The sequence below is a fragment of the Apis dorsata genome, unplaced genomic scaffold, assembly GCF_000469605.1.
Source record: "Apis dorsata unplaced genomic scaffold, Apis dorsata 1.3 scaffold_741, whole genome shotgun sequence".
In the NCBI taxonomy this organism is placed as follows: domain Eukaryota; kingdom Metazoa; phylum Arthropoda; class Insecta; order Hymenoptera; family Apidae; genus Apis; species Apis dorsata.
Window position 1 is genome coordinate 705 of NW_006263902.1, and position 18,634 is coordinate 19,338.

At 23.5% G+C, this 18,634-nt stretch overlaps 3 protein-coding genes across 7 annotated transcripts; 1 reads left to right on the forward strand and 2 right to left on the reverse strand.

The window, feature by feature from the left end:
- Positions 1–1,734: 1,734 nt before the first annotated feature.
- On the forward strand, positions 1,735–18,359 carry LOC102673126 (transmembrane protein 203-like). Of its 3 annotated transcripts, XM_006622698.2 has the most exons (3): positions 16,812–17,017; positions 17,348–17,516; positions 17,587–17,724. In XM_006622698.2, exons 1-3 carry the CDS (start codon positions 16,838–16,840, stop codon positions 17,703–17,705), a joined length of 468 nt encoding a protein of 155 aa, XP_006622761.1. In that variant the 5' UTR covers positions 16,812–16,837; the 3' UTR covers positions 17,706–17,724. The 3 variants fall into 3 exon arrangements, with proteins under 3 accessions (XP_006622760.1, XP_006622761.1, XP_031369651.1); XM_006622697.2 differs by lacking the exons at positions 16,812–17,017; positions 17,348–17,516; positions 17,587–17,724 and adding exons at positions 1,735–1,751; positions 17,793–18,359; XM_031513791.1 differs by lacking the exon at positions 16,812–17,017 and having other exon boundaries at positions 17,349–17,516; positions 17,587–18,359.
- LOC102673393 (myoneurin-like) lies at positions 10,533–14,076 on the reverse strand. 3 transcript variants are annotated; one of them, XM_006622702.2, is made up of 4 exons: positions 13,863–14,076; positions 13,053–13,160; positions 11,821–12,415; positions 10,533–11,257 (listed from the first exon to the last, which is right to left on the reverse strand). In XM_006622702.2, the coding sequence occupies exons 1-3, from the start codon at positions 13,917–13,919 to the stop codon at positions 11,849–11,851; spliced, it is 732 nt and encodes a 243-aa protein (XP_006622765.1). In that variant the 5' UTR covers positions 13,920–14,076; the 3' UTR covers positions 10,533–11,257; positions 11,821–11,848. The 3 variants fall into 3 exon arrangements, with proteins under 3 accessions (XP_006622765.1, XP_006622764.1, XP_006622763.1); XM_006622701.2 differs by lacking the exon at positions 13,863–14,076 and adding an exon at positions 13,336–13,828 and having other exon boundaries at positions 10,533–11,254; XM_006622700.2 differs by lacking the exon at positions 13,863–14,076 and adding an exon at positions 13,336–13,823.
- LOC102673263 (cleavage stimulation factor subunit 1) lies at positions 14,531–16,880 on the reverse strand. The gene is made up of 4 exons (XM_006622699.2): positions 16,492–16,880; positions 15,369–16,269; positions 15,184–15,277; positions 14,531–15,094 (listed from the first exon to the last, which is right to left on the reverse strand). The coding sequence occupies exons 1-4, from the start codon at positions 16,560–16,562 to the stop codon at positions 14,850–14,852; spliced, it is 1,311 nt and encodes a 436-aa protein (XP_006622762.1). The 5' UTR covers positions 16,563–16,880; the 3' UTR covers positions 14,531–14,849.
- Positions 18,360–18,634: the final 275 nt, after the last annotated feature.

The window sequence follows — 18,634 nt, forward strand, 5'->3', positions numbered from 1 at the left end:
TTAAAATATTTAACAATATAATTTAAAAAAAATATTTATAATATATTTTACAAATATCTTCTTAGAAATAAAAAAACAATATTATAGCCAAAATACATTAATATAAATTAAATTAAAAATTAATATATCAATATATCATTGAAATATGTTTGTACCCCTCAATGATATCTTAACGATATTATTCATATGTATCAATAATTTTATTGATAGTCATTCCTGTCACATAATCAAGCAAATAAATCATTTGCAATTTAATCAAGTATTTTTTTCTTTCGGTTCATTACTTTTAAACTTCATTAATTTTATTGGATTAATATTAATTATTCAAAAAATACAATGTGAATCTTTACTTATTATCAAAAGAACCATAAATAGAATTAGCACGAAATAGGAATGAAACATCGAAAATCGATTTACCGTGAAAGGAATTCAAGCGCGATGCGTTGGATTGCGTTGGAGCGCGCGTTCTCAGCGGTTTTGCGGTTGGCATCCACTGAAATGCAATTAACACTTGGTAATCACCTATGCGATCACATTAGTATATCTAACCATCAGCACTCTGTAAATGTAAACATATGTAATTACAAGAAAATAAATATTTTCGAATCCTATGGAAATAAGGCTATTTGTATCGATTAGTGTGTCCTATTGTGTTATCAGAATTCTTGATAATGTAAATAGTTTTATTTATTTAATTTTTATTGTATAATATATTCAAAGTATAATTTGACGTTTCTTATATTGGTAAAAATTTCTTTATAAGTGAAATGATAATATAATTTTAAATGATAATAGAAAAAGTTTATGAATTAATTATTAGTCACTATTATAGTGCAAAAATCAGTTATTATGTTTTAATTATGTATTTTCTTATAAAATATTATGTATCATATACTATCAGATGCTATGCTTCATATTAATGAAGTTATTTTTTACCTCGAAGCTTTTTGCTTTAAAAAACATTGATGTATCACGTAAAACTTAATCACTTATTGTATAGCATAGTAATAAAAATAAATCTAAAATTTATTTTAGTTATTGCAAAAAAAATAAAAGTATTAAAATTATTTTTAAATTGATTATTTTTCAATAATTTAAATATGTTTTACAAACATAACATATATTTATAATTCAATAGCAAAACTGTCTTGTCTTTTAATTGTAATTTAGTATTTTTCAAAATAGTAATATAAACATTTTCTGTGCAATAAAAAAAATATTTTTTTTTTAATCTTTAATTTGAAACTTTTAAATATAATATTGATCGTTATTTTTAAGCGTCTCATTAATGAAAATTTACAATCTAAATTTGCATTTAAAAACATTGAAGACATTATTGTAATGAATTGTTGTTATGAATTATTGTAATATTATAATGTTAATTTATAAAATAATATTAACTTTGTAGAATAAGAAAATTCGATAAAAAATATTATTGTCTTTTTTTTATAGCTATCAAATGAAAATTCAATGCAATGCATTTAATAATTAAGCAAAATGAAAAATATCAAAAATTTATTCCTTATATTGTGATAATTATGATACAACTAATTTAATAAAAATCTTGTAATTTTTAATTATTTCTAGTTTTTTTATGCATAAATAAGAATATTTTTGTTCAATTAATTAAATGTTCTTTAATTATGTTATGTATTTTTTTGTATAATAGCAATTTAAAATCAAATTATTATTTTCATTTTCAATCTTTTCTATTTAGTTTAATATATATGATATAATCATATTATTAATATTTTTTTTGCATAAATAAATTTGTATAAAAAAAAAGATATAATAAGTATTTATTTAATATTATTATTATATTGTTCATTAAATTATACTATTGAATGGCATTCAATATTTGTTACAGTATTTTTTATATATAATTGATAAACAAAATATCTGTTTCTGTAATAGAAAAATTTTTTATAAAATATAAATTCTATTCAAACTACTACTACTAAAACTTTTATTTTCAAAAATATTTTCTCTTATTTATTCTCATTAAAATTTAATTCAATATGAAAAATTTTTTTTTTAGAAAAGTTCCATTTTATAAATATAATCTATGAAAAAATTATATATTGTTTCGAACTCTACATAATATACATTTTTCATTTGATGGAAAGCAAAAAATGTCTTATTTCTCAAGCTCATAATTTTCTTAAACTTTTTGACAAAATATAAAAAAAAAAGAATTAAGCAAATCAAATCAAGCATCAAAAATTTTTAGAATTAAAAAAAATAAATTTCTTCCTAATCGAAATGAATAAAATTATAATTCAAATTTATTACTAATATTACAATTTATGATACGAAAAAAATAAGCAGAGATACAATAATCGATACAAATATTTAATTGAATGTCATCGTGACGATTCATGTGAAATATAGCGCTATATAGCATTATATTTTCGATACGATTTCCTCGATTTCTCGTTTTAATCACGCACGTTCCGTCCACCAATCACGAAAACCGCTCGAGAAACGAGACTCATTTGTTAAACCAATTACCGATTTCGTTCCAACCACATCATCCCAATTCCCCCCACCCCCTGCAATTTCTCGATTCGAAATCAATGCTGTCACCGTTCTAATTGCAACGACAATTAATTTACGCGAGCTGGCCGCCGTTGTTTAGATAATTGCGCGAATTACATAGAACAATACACAGAGAATAATGTGTCTAACGTCGTACTGTCGACACGATTCAAAGTGCCTCGAAATCCAAACCCATCAAAGGGTTTGGTGCACCAACGTTGTTGTGGTAATTAGGAAATAACAGTGAATGAAAAGTAAGCGCGATGAATTTGAACCAGAACGAAATTATCACAATGATAAAATTTACTTGAAAATATAAGTGATCAACAATTAATTGATATATTCATATTAATTAAAAGAGTTTAAAGAAAATCGATACATTTTGAAGATAAAAAAATCGTTTAAACGAAAATAAATAATATTTTTAATAATTCTTTTGTACATTTTCAGATTCAACATTATATTTTGTATTTTATTATAATTTTATTTTCGAACAAAAGAAAATTAAATTTGTTAAACTTAAACGATGTTAAAAAAATGTTATTTTATAAAATATCTCAAACAATGTCGAATTTCTCTACGTATGAAAGAATTGATACGTGATAACGAGAAACGTGAAATGTAAAAACAAGACAGTTTATTTTACATAAACTTACAATTAAACATTTTTATATTTTTGTTTATATGTAATACGTTTTGGCATTATTTAAAATATATTTGATGTTGAATATAGTTTTTATTACAATATGAAAATAATGAATTAGATATTTATTTAAATAACATTTTAAATTATAAAAATTTTCATCTTAATTCGTTTGAAGAAGATACCTATTATGGATTATATAGAATTAAATTATATGTACAAAGCCTCAAACATATCAAATCTCTCCAAATATAAAATTTTAAAATAATAATTCTAATAACACTTAACTGAAAATAAAAATTGGACTATGTACGTAATATGGAATGTATTCTCATGTAAAATAATAAATAAAAATCAATACAGAGTAATAAAAACTTTATAAAAGTAGAGATAATATTGAAAGAAACATTTGAGTTCAGTTTCAAAACAACATTTGTTACTTGAAACTAAAACAATTGTTTCAAGCAACATATTGTCCATACTCGAATCAGTTTATTTCTAATAATGACAGTAGAAAACTTACTTTTTATAGCTGTAATATTTATTATTATTAATGATAAAAAAAAGAAAAAAACGAAAAGTAGATTTGATCGAATTTAGACTATCAAAAATTCAAAGACATGCAATTTATGACATGCATTGAAATATAATGATTTATTAAATTATTTATTAACATTTATTAACATTATTTTTTCTTGTTAAATATAGAATTTACGTACTTTGCTTAGAATTGTAGCTATCGATTATTGATATATTATTGATATATTATTGATATTTTATTAATAATTTTTGATAATATCGATAATATCATTAGATATATATAATATCCTATATAATATCATTATATGCATATATACAAGATAGAGATGATTAAAGTTCTTTTAATATTTTTTCTTATTCAAAATTATTAAGACATTTAAAAATATTATCTTTAAATTTAAAAATAATAAAAAATTAAAAAAATTATATTGTAGTCTATTTTAATCATTTCTATTCGTGTTATCAATAATTTGAAATTAACATAGTTTAAATATATCGAAAATTCAATGAAATATCATTAAAATAAATAATCGTTAAAAATATCTGTAACATAACTTAAAATTAAAAAAAAATAGAAATTTCAGTTAATTTTATTTGTTATCGATAATGATATTGATAGTCATAATTCTAATTTTAACATCGATTTTATTGTATAAAAAACTGATATAAATTAGCATAGAAGTTCAATTAGCTACGCGCTCTGTAATTGGCCAATGTTTTGCTAATAAGTCGTTAACAAAACCATAACGAAAGTTTTTGCAAAGAAAAATGTTATTTGAAATTATCTCAAAAATCTCCAGTTTACGAATATTTCAGTATTTTTGAGATCAATTCTATATACTGAAATTATATTTTTTTGTTACCACAAGTTATCTTGTTCCCTATTTTTATTTAATTTTTACTACTTTGAATAAAAATATGCAATAAGTAACGATATCTGTTATTGGCAATACAAAGAAAAACATATTCGACAACAAATAGCAATTTTTTCAAAAAATATAAAATATCAACAAAATATTTGTTATTTTAATAAAAATGCAGTTTAATATTTCAATAGAAATATAACAATTCAATATAATTAAATATTGCATGAAATCCTCATTCGTTATACTTTACAATCCCCAGCATAAGTTTCAGAACTTCTAATGGAGTGGGAAAATATAGAGTGGGAAAATGTAGAAACGACTTATTGATAATTAGTTATAATTAGTCTTTCATTGTACACGATTTATTTTGATTTTTCCATCGTTAGACCTGTTTTATACTGCAAAGTTCTACTGTATATATTTCGCTTAGAAACCTTAAGATTGATTCATATTAACAATCAGATATGATCAATTACAATTTTATCAAGATATTCATATTCGGAAAGAATTAAATTTGACGCAGTTTCTGTCATTTTGTTCATTTAAACAAGAAATAGTAAAAATTTCATTATCTTCTTAAATTTTTTTTTTGCTATTTTGATCTATAATTTCAATTTTTGGAATGAATCACAATACTTTTATGATTGAAATCATACAATTTATTATAATTTCGCACAAATCTCTATTTAACTGTTTAATTATTTAACTCGACATTTTTCAACTATTTACATTTATATACAGTTCTATTTATCGTTTTCAGTAGATGATCAAATCAAATCACATCTACAATAGAGAAAGTAGATAGAGAAATAGAACCAAAATAAAAATTTATATTTTCGAATTTGGAAATTTCAAACAAGTATATTTTTTATAAATTACATATTATTGGAATAGAATACATATTATATACATATTTCTTGCATATTCGACATATTCTATTTTAGTTTCAGAAAATGAGAAAAATTTTGCAACAGTAAATGTAAAATATGCATTAATTAATCGAGCATTATTTTAGTAATTTGTATATCATAAAGTTTCGTGAAGCATAAAGATAATTCTATATATAATAATAAATAAAAAAAAATAAAATTTTTTTATTTGAAGCTTCGTTCGTGTTCGATCAAGTTTGAAAATTTTTCAAATACAAATAAAATGATTAATTTAATAAAATTTCTTGATTCTTGAAATACGAATAAATTATTGATAGAAAATTCTATAAGCAAAAAATATAGAATTAATTTCATTTTATTTAAAAATTAATTTTTAAAATTTATAGATTATATGATTTCTTGACTATGTATATTCAATCTCAATTTTTTCAAAAACAAATAGCAATAAAGTGTACATTATAGCGGATTTTTAATTAAATATCTTTGTCACATTTTAACATATTATTATATTGTTAATTAGGACAAATAATAAATGAAAATTAAGTAATGTTAAAAAATTCATATAATATATAGATCATTTTAAATAATAATAATTTTTTTCATATTTTTAACTATAGAATACAAAACAATCTATTTCCGTTTAATTTCTAGTGCAAATTTCAATTACTTATAATTTAAGTTTTATTCAATAATTTTTTATACTATTTTTGTACTTATTTTTATTTTCAAAATCAATCTTCCAAAGATATCCCATGAATATATTTAACACTTTACATATAATGCTTCACTACATATGCAATAAATACAATTATATATAAATATTTTATATCGTTTTTAAAAATAATGGATATATGTAATATAATATTTCACAATGTCACTTTACTTTACACATATTTTACATATATTAAAATTATTTTACACATTTTTAACATATTGTATTTGCATAAAATTCAAATCTATATTTCTCTTTATTCCTTTTATTATAATATTGTTTCATCGAAAATATTTTCTTAAAAAGAGGAAAGGTAGTTTAAAAATTTCATCAATTCCAAACTTCTCCAAATATCTTTAAAGAAAATTAAAAGGATTTTATGATTTGAAAAATAATGATTTCTATAATTAACATTTTCTAATCAATATAAATTAATCAATGTGTTCTATATTCGATCAATGAAGATACAATGTTATCCTTCCTTGTCCAGTTAATCAGTTGACATTTAATTATTGAGAAGCATTATGATGTAGAAGCAATGCACTAAACAGCACAATATGTTAACATGTTAAAAAGATCGAATAGACATTTCCATTCGATCTTTTATTCGAATCTCACTGTTATTATTTAATATGTTCTAAGATAGATTATACATATCCCATTATATGAACGTTTTTTGATGATTTCAAAAAATTTAAATGTCGAAATAATTTTTCACCTACCTTTCTGTATAATCGTCTTCATTTTAAATAATGTCAATAAATACAATATTATAAAAGATAGGATGCGATGTAATTTCTTAAAAAAGTTCGAAATAGAATTCCGATTAAGAGATTTTAGTTCATCAAACATTTATACGAATTATATTTATTGAAGATAACAAAGAAAATAATAGAATATTTAAAAAAACTGAATAAAGATATGAAACAAATTTAGATGACAATATTAACAACAATCCGATTCATAATAGACCGAAACAACAGCAACGCACTCTAGATCAGATTAATTATCTCATTATTATTATAATATAATTATCGAAAAAGCTAATTGATAATAACACCGGAAAATTTAATCAAAAGATGTTGAAATACAAAAATATTTTTTAATTAAAAAAAAGTGATAAAAAGGATGAACACACTTATTTAAACACAAACAACAAAATAGATATATATGAAACATTAAGTTGTAAGTATACTTACTTATCTACATATAGATTGTAAGAAATATGAAATAATAAACATATTATTCAGAGAAATACCAAATTCTTATTATATTGCGAATAGACAATGAATAAAAATAATGAAGAAATTGAACAATTAATTAGTCGAAAGTTTTTTTCTTTTTTTTTTTCATTTCACGTGAACCATAATCATTATAGATTTTTAATGTCTATTGTATTTTTTTAACTACTATATTTTTTTCTCAATAATTTTATAACAAAATTCAAAATTTTTGTTAAAAAATTATTGTGCATCCAAATTGATATTATATATTAATTTCGTTATAAAATCTTTTTTCATATGCGTGATAAAAAATTGGTGACAAGAAAAGTCGTGTCTTTATTGTTTTTAAATGCGAATAGAATTTATATTATTAAATGAAATCAAATATAGTTACTTTAATTTCTTTTCCTATTAAGATACTCTGATTTTTCTCTTTTATTACAACATGTTACTTTCATCGTTTTCAAAGAAAAAAATATTAATTCTAAGAATAATTTTACTTATTTGTTGTATCATGTTTTTATACACGTACATATAAAATGTAAATACAGTAGACTTTCTCTTCCCTATATTCCCCATATTAATCAGCCAACAATCACTAACATATCATAATTTCTATATTAATTCTATTAATTTATTGATATTAATAAATTGTTATATCTAAATTACATATATATAAATAAGAAATATTATATGCATATATGTACATATATATATATATTTTTTTATTATATTTACAATTTATGATATTATCAGATTAATCAATTCGTTTATCAATCTCAGTAAAAGTCGGTCAAGAGGAAGTCTACTATAAGTAAATATTTTAAGTTCGCGGCATGTTATAAAGTGCGCCTATTTCGCCATCTGGTGAAGTAGAATGTAACTGTTTAAGTAATAAAATTAATATTATCGACTGTCGATAATTATGATTGCAAAAACAGAACGATATAGTGAAACTATATCGCGAATATAAATTCATTTATTTATGATAATTCTTGTTCCTTTATAAACAAAATTCAACAATTGTATTCAAGAATATTTATGTTTTCGTAAATTAGTTTTAAAAAATAAATTTTATCAAAAGTAGTGTACTATTATACAAAATCGTTTTTTGTTCACATTTCTATTAATATTTATCGCTTTAACTTTGAAATAATTATTTAATTAAAATATAAATTAAAATATATATCAAAAATTAAATTCTATTTTATGAGACGCAATAAACTTACCCGTTTGTAGAAACGCATAACATCTATTAGATTAAATATTTTTATATCTTAAAGAAATTTAAAAAATAAACTTATACATTTGTTGATGATTTTTTTAATTATTTGATTTCTTTTAGATATCTGCGAGATTTAATTACATCATATTTCAATAGATATATTTTTATTATGTTTTATTCTTTTATAATAACATATTTCAAGTTATAAATTTATTATATTAAAAATCGTAATATAAATTATTTTTTTCAAAATATTTGAAATAATCAAATTTTTATGTCACGAGTACTCGCACATATCTAATGTTTCGGATTATATTATCCAAATAAGATCAAAAATTGCGCATATAAATGTATAGTAATATGAAAATGTCGATTATAATGATTAATATACTGAATTTAAATTTTTAAACAATATATCATTTTCAACCGATTAACTTTGATCAAAATATTTGTAAAATATGATTTGTTTCTCAAAATTGTTTGTTTCGAAAAAAAAGTTTTTTAAATTCTCATTATAAGAGTTTCAAGCTTAATTCATCATAAGAATTCTATAATTTGTAACAAGAATAGATATACAGCTAAAATAGCAAATATATATGTATATGCATGTATGTATGTATGTGTGTATGTGTGTATGTATACATATATATATATATATGTATACTAATTATGTATGTATATACGTATATACACAGACATCGTAAAAATTCTAATATCGAACCTTGTAGACATCTTTTCTCATAAATGCTAATCATTTATATACTTATGTATAGATAAAATAAATGTACTATTTACTCTCGTAAGAAGGACTAAAAGTTTTAATTTATAACGTAATGTATGTTATAAAGTTCCATTTTTGATTGAATCAGCAAAAAATAGGTTTCAGCTATACTTCCTATATTTTCTATAACAGGATGCTCACGCTGGCACACGTCGTTCCAATCCTTCACGCTAGCACGTAGGAGATAAGATCAATTGCCACACACGAAGCTTAACCTTAACTATATACACGCGTATCGCATTTGATTTTAATCTCTCGCGAAAAGTAACGCTTTGACTCGTCATACTACTGATAAGAAAAAGAAAAAAATATATGGAATGGCAAATCCTATCTTTTCTTACGATATAATAATCAGAAGCAAGCAATTCAACTAAAATCACTTTCTTCTTTATCTTTTTTTCTTTTTCTTTCTTCGTTTACAAATTTCCAATATAAACAATTTTATTAAATTTTATTATGTTAAAAAAAATTTACTTTACGAAAAATTTCAAAAAATCTATTCAAATATCTTGCAACGAATATTAAGAAGAGAAAGAAATAGAGTTATTTTAAATTTCTAAAAGATATGCAAACGCGATTGAAACAAATTGTTTCCTTAATTGCACATACGTTCGAACGTTTGAGCGTTCAACGATTAGATTTATCATTCCATTTTTATTTATATCTTATTAAAATCTGTGAACCTTTTAATTATAATTCATGAATATAATCTATCTGTACATTCACAACCGTTCAAATACACAATAATATCAACATATTTAATATTGGACCATTATAAATGAAAAAAGAGGGTGCTTAATAAAAAGATTTACACTCATTACACAATACCGACATTTCGTGAAATTCTATCATAAAAAAATACATATGCACAAGACTATCTTACAAATCTTTATTCTTCTTTCCATTTTTTTTCCTATTCTTTTTTTTTTTTTTTTTTGTTTTTTGTTTTTTTTTTTTTTTTTTTTTTTGTTTTTTGTTTTTTTTTTTTTTTTTTTTTTTGTTTTTTGTTTTTTTTTTTTTTTTTTTTTTTGTTTTTTGTTTTTTTTTTTTTTTTTTTTTTTGTTTTTTGTTTTTTTTTTTTTTTTTTTTTTTTTTTTTTTTTTTTTTTTAATTCAAGAGATAGAAACAAAGTTAAAATATTAGTTACCAAATATGAAAGAAACTTAAAATGTTAAAATCGACGAACCGGTTGATATTAGTAACATTATGCGAGGAAGGAGACAATTGATATCACGCTACGACGCGTTTCTCAGAAATTTTATTTCTGTATTCCATGAAAAAAGAGAAATCGTTTCACCATAATTCTCATATATTCCATTTCATTCAGTCATTATTTATATAAGATAAGATATTACAGTAATTTGCTATGTACGAATTAATTTCAGCTACTTCCACATCAGATCTGACTCGAAGACTGATATTTAAAGACTCCGACCTCAGCTCTGATTTGAAAACAACTTGTCTATATAAGTCCATATTAAATATATTTTACAATAATATTATCATTGTACATGAACAACGTACGTTCTACACCTCATTTTTGCATCTTAAACTAATCAGTGCACAAAAAGTAATTTTACTTTTTATCAAAGTAAAACTACATTAAAATAACTACTCTATGGTACCAATACTCAATACCATTAAATACATTAATTAAACATATATTCATTTTGATAATGAATTTATAATATACTTTGATCTTTCGTCTGCAAATTAAAAAAGAAAAATAATGTTCATGTACACTGATTAGAATAACGATCGGCAAGAAGGTGTCAATTTGTTAAAATAGACGAGGGGACTGGATTTGTAACCCCAATGTGTGCGCCGCCCTGGTACCTGCTACAATAAAATCAATATTTTATAACAAAATCATTCATTCCAAACAAGTATAATGTTTTGACAATGCTTTTTATGATTCAATTTGCTTTTCAATCATATATTGACATTATTAAAATCTATAAAAATCTATACAAGTTTCATACCATTCATTCATGTATATTATTAAATAATTTTTTTTTAAATGTATTATGCACTCTCTTATATCAATTGAAAAAACTGAGAATATATGGAAAACTAATCTAATTAAAATTTATTTTTTTTTAAATCTTAATTAAATCTTAAATTAATTAATAATAATACATATCATTATCAAATTGCATGATTATATCTCATAATGTTACTTTGTATTTATTATTTTATAATAATTATAATTATTCATATTCTCTTAAAAATTAGAATACAAATAGACAAAGATAATTATATACTTTCCTTATATTTCTGTAATTACTTTAAAAAATACAATCCATACATTCTCATTTTTTTCCATTTGAATTTTATTTGACAAAAAATGTTAATGCTAGTGAGACAAATCAAAGAAACAATTATAAAAAAAAAATGCTTACATGAAGTTGGTAAACAGGCAAAAGGAGGTTATTCCTTATTTTCTTCAGTAGTAATGGTATTAGAGAGATTTTGAGACTCTGACGAAGATGAAGGTGGTGCCTCTGTTGTTGTGTCTGTTGCATCTTGACTCGAATCCGAGCTATCCTTTATGTCCTCCTCCTTTTTTTCTTCACTGATACTAGAACTCTTGCTTTCTTCTGCAAAATTCTCTGATTCTTCTGCAACTTTTTCCTCTTTGAAATTAGTATCAAGAGTCTTTTCAATAGCTTCTTTACTTTCTAATTTTGTAACACCTTTGTCTTCGCTGTCTGCCAATTTTTCTGTTTCCTCCTTATGTTCATCCACATCCATTTTCATAGATTCCTCTTCAGAATGTTTTTCACTTTTATTATTAGCTGCTTCTTCATCCGTATTATTATCATTATTTTTTTCTTGCCTTTTAGGACGCCCGCGTCCACGACCAGTACCTTTTGTCGATGTATCCCTTTTTTCTTTTTTAGGTGGAGATGGTACAGGTGTTGATGAAGTTAGGCCTCGTGCTGAACTACGTGTGCGCCTTCTACCTTCAACTTCTCCAACAGATGCATTTAAATCCTGTAACAAAAAATTATTTATTAAATTTTATTCTTAATTCTAAAAGTAATAATATAATTTTTACATTAAAATATATGCAACTATAATCAACATAATTGTGATGAGAATTTTAATGAGTAAAACTATTTCACTATCTCCACGCTTAAATAAAATTTTTCTATTTTAAAAAAAAACAATATAAAATTCATATTGTCTAATTAAATAAAAATGTTTAAAATGAATTATAAAAATATATAAAAAAAAGGAAAATATTAATTGATAATTAAAGTAATAATAAAAAATCAAACAACCGATCTGTGAAACATAAGTAACAATTCATAATTGGCGGCCACGACATGTATTAGCGGGAATTCTTCCCCTCCAAAGACTTGAGAGAACTTCCCCTCACCCCTACTCCAGCCCTTAGCATCCCCACTCTTTACACCCTTCTGCTCACGTAGCAATGTTTACGGGTAGGCTAAATGGAGGGAAATAACGAAGCGAAGGGATGAAATTTTGATCACTTAAATTTTCAAAATACAACATTTAAACATTAAAAAAATAAATTTTTATTATGTGATTTAATAAAAAGATATGATTTAATAAATAAAATAAGAAAATGAAAGAGAAAAATAAACGAAAAAAACACGTGATGTACCTTTGTGACTCGTTCCCCTTCTTGAGCCAACCTTTCTAATGTAGAGAGTCTTTTCGTGCCTCCTCGTTTATTTTTCGTTGGACTTGGTTTCTCTTCTGCTGAATGGTCCTGAAAATATTTTATTATTGCGTTTTAATAACTTTCAATGAATAGAAACATTTGAAAACTTATAATGTTCAATCGTAATTTAATGTAAAAGTAGCATCAATAATACAAAAACGAATTATATCCGATTTAAAGATTATGTTAAACTAAAAGAAAAACACACAAACGTGATAATTACATCCGCGATAAGACTATCAAGGACCGTTGAACTACGAGAATATACGCTAAGTTTGTTTAAGTTTCCCGCCATTTTGCCAAGTCGATATGTATTTCTAGCGTCGCAGCCTCGAACAATGTTAAGAGAGAACAAGTTTTTGTAAGAAACCTCATGACATATATGGAATCAAAATCTATCTCCCGCCTTTTTTTTTAATAAAGATTTATTGCATTAACTAGAATCTCCCTTCGTCATAAGAATCACAAATAAAAAACATCCACCATCTTTGCCAATGAAGGACAAACGGCGCAGCTTTGAAAAATCACTGAGCCTGTGGTTACGCGCAATAAGGCACCCGTGTTTTTCAGCTGTATAGTTTCGTAGTTTGTATAATCACTTTTCAAATAACATTCCTTCATTGTAATACACGCTATTCTATCGAATTTTCGAGAAACTAAGTATCTTCTTGTATTTGAGGGGCGCAACACGCCGCCTTAGCATGAAAACTCGGCTTGATGAAGATATTTCTCGTGCTTCCCTTTGCTTACCTTTGATACATCCTCGATGTTGTTATCATTTTTGTTCTCCGCCTTAATCTCGGACATTTCTTCGCAACTGAATCACTCAAAAACACTGGAAAAACCGCAGTTTCTCAACAAGAATTTGTGCTGAGCCCGGTCGCACTGTTTATACGATAAGCAAAGATGGCGGTTAGCGTGGGTCACGTGACACATCGTCAAACGTAGAGCGGGAGTTCAGAGCGCCGCCTTGTGATTGACTGAGTAATTTGACACGTAGCGACGCAACACATATCGAACATTTTAAATTTAATCATTTAATTTCTATTTTGTTATTCTTCTTCGCATTAAATTATTATTGATATCATTTCATCGACTATTATAACGATAAATTTTCCTTTAAATTTTTCTTTGAAATAGAAAAATAATTAAATATTATTAAAATGAAAAATATAAAATATAAAAATATATTGTTATATTATATTTTATATTTTTGTGATTATTTTGAAATACGTTTTCTCGTATATTTATAATATAAAATATTTTTTAATTTATTTTTGAATGTAAATATAAAAGATAAAGAATTTTTAATAATTTTCTTAGTCGATGATTTAATATCTACATAAATTGCATTTATACGAATTTACTTATTAATAACTAACATTGATAATGATATACATATAGATATACAAGATATCAAAATAAAGCAATGTCTTTTTTTTACTTCAAAAAGTAATGAATACGTACAATGATATAAAATTAGATCATATCAGATTAACGTATACTATACGAATAAATGTTTATCGCTTTAGGATATAGTAATTGAACATTTGATCAAGAACATAAATGTTGAATATAGTTTTCTTTTCATACATCTTTTCTCATACGCCATTATCATTGTTTAATATTTTAAATGATTATTATTTTAACTAATTATCACGATAATTACTTATAGTAAAAAATATTACCAAACATATTAAATTTTTTTAAGATGAATTATTGTTCTTTAATACCAATTTAATGAGTTGGCATTCTTCTAAACCAAAATCTTGCTCTAAAATCATCGCTGCATGTTAAGAATGCTGGAGCTGTTGGAGAATGAACAATCAATCTTACTGGACCATTATGTCCTAACGATAATAATTGTTTTCTAGATGCATTTCGAGAATTCCATGCACATAATGATGTTGTAGCTTCATCAGGAAACATTACATAATCTTCAGTGTGATTAAAAATAGCTTGGGCTTTATGTTCTTGTTTGCCTATTAAAAATCATTAATCAATTACAATACATTATTTCGTTCTTTTTTTATGATATTAAATTAACATCATTCATATGTGCATATTTTACCTGTAGTTCCAGCACCTGTATATGCTATTAAACATCTGCTAGTAGACAATTCCCATAATTTAATTAAAGAATCTTTTCCTGATGATAATAAATACTAAAAACCAAAATTGCAAGATTAATATTAATTATTTAATTTTTAATATTTTAAATATATCAAATATATATATATTTCAAATATTACAAACCTTTCCATTTCTGGTAAATGTCACTGAACATACTTCATAGCCATCATGTGCTTTCACAAAGGTATTTATACACCGATTTGATACACCATCCCATAATTTAATACTTCCATCTTTACCTGCTGAAGCATAAGTTTTTGCATCAGGAGAATATTTAATACTAGTTATTCCAGCAGTATGTTGATGACTTGGTATACTACAGACGAAGCATTGTGCTGTATTAACATCGTATAATCTCACTACTGAATGATTAGTTCCAACAACTAAAAAATCACCAGTAGGATGGAAAGATAAACATCGTATTTGATCTGCATCAGTAATAGTTCTGAATGCCTTTTTAACACTAGCTTTACTGAAATCAAATAGTTTAATAGAAAAGTCTCTGCTTCCAGACACAAGAATAGGTTCTCTTGGATGAAACTCTAAACAAGTTACTTCTTCTAAATGATCATAAAGTGTTCTTATAACTGGATGACCACCTGTTTGATCACCTGGTGCCATTTCATCTGGTGCAGATTTAGCTAACATTCTATCCACATCTAAAATTTTAATTGATGCATCTACTGATCCAGTTGCTATCAATTGACCATCTGCAGAAAATGCTCCAGCTCTGCAATTTCCTTTATGAGAAGTTACATAGGCAGTTTCATATTGTGCAGGTTCTGGAGCTTGAGTTTGAGCTTCCGTTTCAAATTCTAAATCTAGGCCAGGCCCCAAAGTATTGTCAAAAGTTGATGTGAAGGAAGATAAATTACTTGTATCTTTTTTAGAACGATCAGGTTCATGAGCTAATCCAATTAACATTAAATGAAGTAAACGATCAGATGGAGGACATGGAGGTTCTGCTTGGATTATATTTGACAATTGCACAGCCAGTGTTTGATGTCCATCATAGAATAGTTGGCTAAAACATTTATTATAAATTATTATCAATTTTCAATATAATCTTAAAAATAAAATTAAAAAAATATTCGCAAATTTTATAATTTTAATTATAATATTATAATATATTAATAATAATAATATATTAATAATTTAATATAATTAATTTGTAATTTAAAAAATCTTTTATTTTCAATATTCCAAAAGATTAATTGACATATATATAAAAAATAAAAATATGTACCTTATCATAAGTCTATAAAGGAGTTCTCTGCTTTTTATAATATTCTTCGGATCCACTTCTGGTTCTTTCATAATGTATGAATTTTGTATTTACGATAAATCAAAATATGTTACTTCTTTTCAATATAAGGCATTAAATCTGTAGATAAAATGTCCATTAATCGAATTTAATATTCGAGGTTATATTTCTTTTGTATAACTAATTTAGTAATTTCATTTATCATTGAATTTTTATATATCCAATTTAATAGTTTTTTTCTACTTAATTAGTAAAAGATATTTATCAATAAAAATATTTCTTTAAGAACAAATAAAACAATAAAAAATAGCATGTAGAACTTGTCAGAATGGCCGATCTGCACGAATGTTCTAAATTGAAAATAAATTTTCTAAGAGAAAAGAATAAATCCATAGCAAAACGTAAGAAATTATTATCTTCTGATTATATTATTAAAAAAAGACAACCTTTTGATATAAAAAAAAAACGCGATAAAGACATATTTATTACTAATAAAACAAACTTTAAGGTAATTTTTGCTATAAGATTATTATAACCTTTATTTTTAATATTGTTAATTGTGTGTTAATAATTTTTATAATAAAACTTCATTTATACAGAATTTATCTTGCTTTTTATTATATTATCTATTTACCGAAACGTTATAAACTTATTAATTTAAATATTGTAATTTATTCAATTTTTTGTTTAATTTTATATTTATATTAAATACATAATACATAATTCATTATACAGTTACTTCAAACAAAATTAATAACTAAACAGAAATAATAAATTTAAAATATTTTTTTATTCTCATTAATCTTAATTGATTATTTTTTATTTTCTATAATATAAGGCTCAATTGAAAAAGTGTGAAAAACTGTTAAACAATGGCAATTTTGAAGTGATTATTCATGGTCTTGGTTCTGCTATACAAAAAGCATGCAGCTTGGCTTTACAATTAAAGGAAATACATTATGGTGGTATAGAACTAGATATCAAGACATCTACAATATCAATTATTGGTATATAAATATTGTAAAATAATATATTCATGACGTTGAATACTATAATAATTTTATATTTATATTACAGATGATTTTGAACCTCTTGATGATAATGCAGATTATGAAACAATTAATCGAAATAATTCAGCAATACATATTCGCGTTTATAGAAAATTTTCAATAAATACCCTTAAATATCAAGAATAAAATATAATTTTTCAAAAAATATTGAAGATTTTTTAATAAATATAATTTATTAAATTAAAAAAAATTTATAATATGATAAATGAAAACATAAAATCAAATTAATAATTTTATCAGATTTAATCCCTTTAAAATGATATTTTCTTTACATGAATTAGTACATTGGCTGGGACTGACAATTTTTGAAATATGGATAAATTTAGTTTCATTAACAATCTTCACTGTGTTATTAGCTCTTAAGTTGGATGATAATTATTTCTTGGGTCATACAGGATGGTGGATAGTATTTTCACCACTTTTTGTTGCAGATGGTTTGAATACTTATTTTTGTGCAATTATTTTCATAAGAATGCATTTGGAAGGAATGACTAAAGCTGCTATTTTAAGAGCATTATGGAGTATTATATTATTACTTTTAATATTTGTGTTTAAATATCTTTTGTGTAAAAAACTATCAGGTCAAAGTCCTTTAGAATATTCAGAAGTTTTAAGTCCTATTTTTATTCTTTTGCAATTAATTGCAGTTAGAGCATGTCAACTTCATTGACTACTGCAGAATATTATTATCTATAAATACAAAACTGCAATAAAATATTCATCTTAACTATTATATATGTAAATAATTTATATATAATAATATAAATAATTATTATTAAATTGTTTAAATTGTTCGTTTCTTATTTCATTAATAAGAATATTATTACAAAAATAAAAAAAATTATAATATGAATAATAGAATTGTATTTAAAAGTTTAATTGATAAAAACAATATAAATATAATATTGTAATAAAGAATGATTCATTTGTACTATTGTCTTTTAATCTATTTAATAATTAATAATATATTATATAAGTATATGCAATAATACAAACATTAATAATAAAAATTTAAAAATACTAATAATAAAATCATTAATAATAAAAATTTGAAT

Excerpts from the sequence above, each read along its gene's own strand:
- LOC102673393 (XM_006622701.2), bottom strand. The coding sequence starts at position 13,407 with ATGGCGGGAAACTTAAACAAACTTAGCGTATATTCTCGTAGTTCAACG. Across the intron at positions 13,161-13,335 it reads TTGATAGTCTTATCGCGGAT|GACCATTCAGCAGAAGAGAA; the intron begins GTAATTATCACG and ends AAATATTTTCAG. Across the intron at positions 12,416-13,052 it reads AAGGGGAACGAGTCACAAAG|GATTTAAATGCATCTGTTGG; the intron begins GTACATCACGTG and ends TTTTTGTTACAG.
- LOC102673263 (XM_006622699.2), bottom strand. The coding sequence starts at position 16,562 with ATGAAAGAACCAGAAGTGGATCCGAAGAATATTATAAAAAGCAGAGAA. Across the intron at positions 16,270-16,491 it reads CTTTATAGACTTATGATAAG|CCAACTATTCTATGATGGAC; the intron begins GTACATATTTTT and ends TAAATGTTTTAG. Across the intron at positions 15,095-15,183 it reads TACAGGTGCTGGAACTACAG|GCAAACAAGAACATAAAGCC; the intron begins GTAAAATATGCA and ends GATTTTTAATAG.
- LOC102673126 (XM_006622698.2), top strand. The coding sequence starts at position 16,838 with ATGGCCGATCTGCACGAATGTTCTAAATTGAAAATAAATTTTCTAAGA. Across the intron at positions 17,018-17,347 it reads CTAATAAAACAAACTTTAAG|GCTCAATTGAAAAAGTGTGA; the intron begins GTAATTTTTGCT and ends CTATAATATAAG. Across the intron at positions 17,517-17,586 it reads ATCTACAATATCAATTATTG|ATGATTTTGAACCTCTTGAT; the intron begins GTATATAAATAT and ends TTTATATTACAG.